Here is a 6,259-nt window from a genome sequence, read left to right on the forward strand (position 1 = left end):
ACAGGGGAAATGGTTTGAAGTTGAGGGAGGGCAGATTTCAGTTGGATGGGAGGGGGAAGTTGTTTGCTGTGAGAGCGGTGAGGTGCTGGAACAGCTGCCCAGAGAGGCTGTGGATGCCCCGTCCATCCCTGGAGGTGTTCAAGGCCAGGTTGGATGGGGCCCTGGGCAGCCTGGGCTGCTGTGAGATGTGGAGGTTGGTGGCCCTGCCTGTGGTTTGGGGGGGGTTGGAGCTTCGTGATCCTTGAGGTCCTTCTAACCCGGGCCATTCTGTGATTCACTTATTTGTGTCTTCACAGGTAATAGAATTGCCACTTACAAACCCAGAACTGTTTCAGCGTGTGGGAATTATTCCTCCAAAAGGCTGCCTGCTCTATGGCCCCCCAGGTGAGTAGTTGACAACTGCCAGATCTTGCCTCTCATTCCTGCTCACTGTGGTGGGGCAAGGCTTACAGGTGATGCTCAGACTTGAGTTACTAGTTAAACACCATCATTCTCTTGTCTGCCCAGGTACAGGGAAAACACTTTTGGCCAGAGCTGTTGCTAGCCAGCTTGACTGCAACTTCCTAAAGGTAGTGTAACCTTACTTCTTCACACACATGCATGTAGGTGTGCTTTATCTTTTTGCTGTACTGTCTTTTCACTCGTGTCTTACGTCTTCCACAAGGTGGTGTCAAGTTCCATAGTGGACAAGTACATTGGTGAAAGTGCTCGACTGATCAGAGAGATGTTTAATTATGCCAGAGATCATCAGCCATGTATCATTTTTATGGATGAGATCGATGCTATTGGTAAGGCTCGTGGCCTGGAGGGCGGCTGGAGGTTTTTCTAACGTTAAACTCAGTTAACAAGCTGCTGTCTCTCTTGTGAGCAAATGTGTGCATGCTGTCTTTTGAGAAGAAATGTAACAGGACAAAGAGGTCCTTCCACCTGGAGCTATTACAGCTAGCTTAGAACCATAACTATTTGCATGTGGCTTAGATTTTTTCTGACTATACCAAGAAGCATGAGGCATTTAAGCAGTTTTTCCCCAATCTCTCATTAGACGGGTATGTAATTGTCTTCTTGTGTAACATTATGTGGAGGCAAAAGTAACGATTTGAGTTTGGTGTGCTGCAGGTGGCCGCCGTTTCTCTGAAGGCACCTCAGCTGACAGAGAAATTCAGAGGACTCTGATGGAGGTGAGTGCCCACACTTTGGTTACATCTCCTATAGTCAGTGTTAAAGAAGACAGCTGTGAATTGCTGCACTGTGATCTGGCTTGGTAGAATGTTTTCAGAGTTAATGTCTTAAGCTGAATTGATCTAGGCACTGCTTTTATAAAAGGCAGCTGCACGTCCTGATAACTCAGCTTTGACTGCGTTTCAATTGCTGGAATAGTTTAAGGATGTTTTCTCTCCTTACTGTGACTTGGCTTTGCATACTTCATCTTTCTTGATTGTTTGGGGGGCCTTTTCTTCCTTCAGAGGAAAAGGAGGGCTTGTATCTTTTAATCCCAAAGATGCTTGATAGAATCTTAGTACTTCTACAGTTCAATTCTCAAAACTAGGAGGAGCAGTGTTATTTCTTTGTTTCTGTACTCAGTGCTCTGGTAAACCTGGCTGTGTGAGGAGAATTCCTAAAACTAGTGACAATTAAAGAGTTCTGAGGCTAGCAAGAGACTTCATTGGCCCATGTTTGCCAACAGTTTGTCCAGTGCAAAAGAATGTATCTGCCTTACATAAAGAATTAAATCATTGTGATCGAAGAACAAGTACTTCGAATCTTCACAATGAAATGCCTTCATATGTTTATTAGTATTCTACAGGCTGTTCTCCAGATCTAATTTGAATGTCCTGGATTTAGTGCATTGCACTTGAAATGTGTCAGCCAACCGTTGGGTTCTTTGGTACTTGCACTGCTTTCATGGCCATATTGCTTTAGCCAAGTCTTTCACATTGGAGCTCTCCTTTGTTCCATATCTTTTTCTCTGGACAAAGCATTTGCAGTGTCTCTCTTAAGCTCTCCTTTATTACTTATAGAATATATGGGGAGCTGTGGCCTTCTCTTAGAAGGCTTGTGGAGTCTTCTGGTTTGTCTGTACCACTTTTAACAACTCAGTGCAAGTATGTATGCAGGAAGTAAGTTGCAATAGATCGAGCTAGGGGGTTTTGGCTTATTTAAATACAAACTTCTGTTTTCTTCTAGCTGTTGAATCAGATGGATGGATTTGATACTCTGCACAGAGTTAAAATGATCATGGCTACTAACAGACCAGACACTCTGGATCCTGCACTTCTGCGGCCTGGAAGGCTGGATAGGAAGATCCGTGAGTTACAGTGGCTGGAAGGATGTTGGCTGTGTGTGAGTGATGCCCTGCTGCTTTTATTAAAGCTGTAATTCTTTCCAGATATCGATCTGCCAAATGAACAAGCCAGATTAGATATTTTGAAGATTCATGCAGGTCCTATCACTAAACATGGGGAAATAGGTAAGTATTTATAATTATTGATATCCTGCCTGGATATTCCACCTCAGCTTGTAAAAATGGGAAGAGCGTGGCTGTAAATCAGTAAGCTGATGTGATTCTCATCAGGTAGTTTCCTGTTATGCAAACAAGCAGCATTTCTCTTAGCCAAAAAAAATAAAAATAATAAAAAATCCCAGCCTGCCACAGTGGTCTGAAAATAAGCAGCTTTAAAAGTCAGAGAAACTTAACTTTGGAGTTTAGAGGTGGCATAATGAAAACATTATTACCTGATATTGAGCTTGTCTTTGGTTACTGGTGTAGAGGATTCTTTACGGCACAGGGGAGAACTGTCATAAATCTGGGGAGGTTCATCCAATGGCTGGATTTCTCTAAGCTGACCAGCCTGTATTCTCACAGCTGAGTTTCAGAGCCTTCCTCAAGAAAGCTGTAACTGTGATCTGACTTGAAAACAATGTTGGCTGCCTTTTATTTCAGCGGGGCTCTGCAGACCTTGCCTGCTTATTCCCAGCCCCGTGCCACCCCCTCTCCGCCCCCGCCTTGTTGCTGACACGAGCTATTCATCAGCCAGGCTGCATGATCTGGATAGTGGAACTGATCTCGTTCACCATCTGGCTGCATAAACAGCTGCAGCTCAATAGAGGGTGGCTCAGGAGCGGGGATGAGCTGGGGGAGGGTGAGAGTGATGAGGGCTGCCTTTTTAGCGGTGCTGTTGGCATAAATGTGCATCAGGCTGTAGGCTAAGATACAAAAGATGCTCCAAGGCAAATCCTGAGCCTGGAGTAATGTACTTTGGCCTGTTTCACTGTATGTTTGGGGTCTAAAACTAAAGCAGGGTGGAGTCATCCTTGATACCATTTAGCACAGGGAGGTGTAAATGAGTTACTAGCTAAACTTCTGAACGTCGTGTGGGAAGGCAGTGGTGCTCAGCTGTGACTTCCTGGAACGAAGTCCAGTATGATCTCATCAGCAAAATGGGGTGTGCATGGCATTAAAACCCTATGATAAAGACCTGATTAAGAAATGACTTTTAATGTGCAGCACTGAAGCTCAACAGGCAGCGTTTTGAAAACCTGTTATAGAAACCATAACCATAGCTGTTGCTCTTGGTAAATGTATGCAGAAAGTATCAGGCTTCGTATCCCAGGGCACCTTAATATCTTCTGTAGATGCACTTTAATAAAAGGAAAGGGACTGAGATGATTACTTGGATTTCAGTTTTTTGCGTTTTTTATTGTTCAGATGATGATTTGAACACTTACTTGATGTGGATTTTCTTGCATTTCATGTTGATGCTTATAATGTCCAAATCAGTAACTCTGGGATTTAACTACTTTAATACGAACTTTCAGCTCAGATACATTTATTTGTTAATGGATGGGTTAATACAGCTGATTATTTCAGTTGATGTAACTTATCAGCCTAGTGGGCTGAAATCACGGAATCCTAGAATGTCCTGTGTTGCAAAGGAGCACAGTGCTCACCCAGTCCCAACCCCCTGCTGTGTGCAGGTCGCCAACCAGCAGCCCAGGCTGCCCAGAGCCACATCCAGCCTGGCCTTGAATGCCTGCAGGGATGGGGCATCCACAGCCTCCTTGGGCAACCTGTTCCAGTGCCTCACCACCCTCTGGCTGAACAACTTCCTCCTCATATCCAATCTAAACCTCCCCTGTCTCACTTTAAAACCATTCCCCTTGTCCTATCACCACCCACCCTCACAAACAGCCGTTCCCCCTCCTGTTTATCCGCTCCCTTCAAGCACTGAAGGCCACAATGAGGTCTCCTCTCAGCCTTCTCATCTCCAAGCTGTGTTCCATTATTAGCTGGACGTGTATTTCAGTCGCAACCAATGGAGAAATGTGAATTTACTTCTGATTGACATCTGTGTTTTGTGAATAGATTATGAAGCAATTGTGAAGCTTTCTGATGGCTTTAATGGAGCGGACTTGAGAAACGTCTGTACTGAAGCAGGTACTCTCTTAATTTTGCTGGGCTCCTTTGATTGATGCTAATCACTCCAACTGTTTCCCACACACTGCTGTGAGTGGATTAAAACCAGGAAGTTGAGAGTGTTCTGCTTACACTGGCTTCGTGTATCCCTTTCTTAAGGATGGTTTCGTCCTCTTCCCAGACGGTTTATTTTATTAATTGCATAAAAGATCTGTGTGAAGGTTTGTGCAGGGGGCGTAAGACAGATCCCTTCTGCTTTCATTTGAACACCCTGTTCTCAAGGAACACCAACTTACCACCCAATTATTTCTTACAGGTATGTTTGCCATCCGTGCTGACCATGACTTTGTAGTTCAGGAAGACTTCATGAAGGCTGTTAGAAAAGTGGCTGATTCCAAGAAGCTGGAGTCCAAGCTTGACTACAAACCTGTTTAAATGAACCGTGCCATTTGTGGTTGATTGCACAGGGCGTGCTGGGTTAATGTATAAAAGGAGAGAAATAATGTACCTCTTGGTTATTCTCATAAGGTGTTTGTATAACATGTAGCTAGTAATTTGGTAACACTGGTTGCAAGTGTGGGGCTACGGAAGTGTTTTCTGTGCAATTCTGAAATACAAAATTCGTTACAGCCCAGGTTAAGTAAAGGTGTGGAGATGTGTTCTCATAGCATCTGCCATGTGAGTGTATAAACCTGCCTCAATGGTTTAGCAGACTTAAAGTTCATTTCTTGATTATTTTTTTTTTATATCAGTAAATTTCCTTTCATCAAACAGTGGAATAAAACTTGTTTAAATCAGCTTATCCCTGTGTGCTTTCATAGCATCATAGAATGGCCTGGGTTGCAAAGGAGCACAATGCTGATCCACTTCCAACCCCCTGCTGTGTGCAGGTCACCAACCAGCAGCCCAGGCTGCCCAGAGCCACATCCAGCCTGGCCTTGAATGCCTGCAGGGATGGGGATCCACAGCCTCCTTGGGCAACCTGTTCAGTGCTGTCCTTGCTGTGTGTGTCTGGCAGGGCTGCAATCTGGCCTTGTGTGAGGCTGACTTTGTGCTCCCTAGGAATTCTGCAGCTGTTTGAGTGATCATTCAGGCAGAAAGGAAACCTTGGTGAAGATGTTCATTTCCTTAACCCCATCTGTCAGTGTGCTTTATTCTCGTGGGCTGTGTGTGGAGCTGGGTGCACAGCGCAGCCTTGGTGCAGTGTTAGATGAGCAGCAATGCACCAGGCTGTACTCCTGGCTACTTCTCATTATTCTAATTGGATTACTTCAGGCACACTCGGCTGACAGACAAGCATGTCAGGTTAACCCCCGGTTTGCTGCAAAACAGCGCTGAGTAGCACCTCTGGTAGTGTTATGTCCTCCATCACTGTGAGACCAGGTTTGGAGCCCCCAGTCCAGGAAAGACAGGGAGGTGTTGGAGAGGGTCCAGAGGAGCCACAAAGATGATCAGGGGGCTGCAGCACCTCCCCTACAAAGACAGGCTGAGGGAGCTGGGCTTGTTCAGCCTGGAGAAGAGAAGCTGTGGGGTGACCTCAGTGCAGCCTTCAGTACCTAAAGGGAGCCTACAGACAGGAGGGGAATCAACTCTTGGGAAGGGGAGATAACAGCAGGACAAGGGGAAATGGTTTGAAGCTGAGGGAGGGCAGATTTCAGTTGGATGTGAGGGGGAAGTTGTTTGCTGTGAGAGTGGTGAGGTGCTGGAAGAGCTGCCCAGAGAGGCTGTGGATGCCCCGTCCATCCCTGGAGGTGTTCAAGGCCAGGTTGGATGGGGCCCTGGGCAGCCTGGGCTGCTGTGAGATGTGGAGGTTGGTGGCCCTGCCTGTGGTTGGGGGTTGGAGCT

The 6,259-nt window shown here is 45.8% G+C and overlaps 1 protein-coding gene across 1 annotated transcript in view; it reads left to right on the forward strand.

Annotated features, from left to right (window-relative positions):
• The window catches only part of PSMC6 (proteasome 26S subunit, ATPase 6), a 10,984-nt gene extending 5,768 nt beyond the window's left edge, over positions 1-5,216 (forward strand). Inside the window, exons 6-13 of the mRNA XM_031553760.1 lie at positions 297-384; positions 508-569; positions 665-788; positions 1,117-1,178; positions 2,185-2,305; positions 2,387-2,467; positions 4,364-4,435; positions 4,731-5,216. Coding sequence (XP_031409620.1) covers positions 297-384; positions 508-569; positions 665-788; positions 1,117-1,178; positions 2,185-2,305; positions 2,387-2,467; positions 4,364-4,435; positions 4,731-4,849 — 729 coding nt within the window. The 3' untranslated portion in view covers positions 4,850-5,216. The remainder of the gene's footprint in view (positions 1-296; positions 385-507; positions 570-664; positions 789-1,116; positions 1,179-2,184; positions 2,306-2,386; positions 2,468-4,363; positions 4,436-4,730) is intronic.
• Positions 5,217-6,259: the final 1,043 nt, after the last annotated feature.

Source organism: Meleagris gallopavo, chromosome 5, assembly GCF_000146605.3.
Source record: "Meleagris gallopavo isolate NT-WF06-2002-E0010 breed Aviagen turkey brand Nicholas breeding stock chromosome 5, Turkey_5.1, whole genome shotgun sequence".
Lineage (NCBI taxonomy): Eukaryota > Metazoa > Chordata > Aves > Galliformes > Phasianidae > Meleagris > Meleagris gallopavo.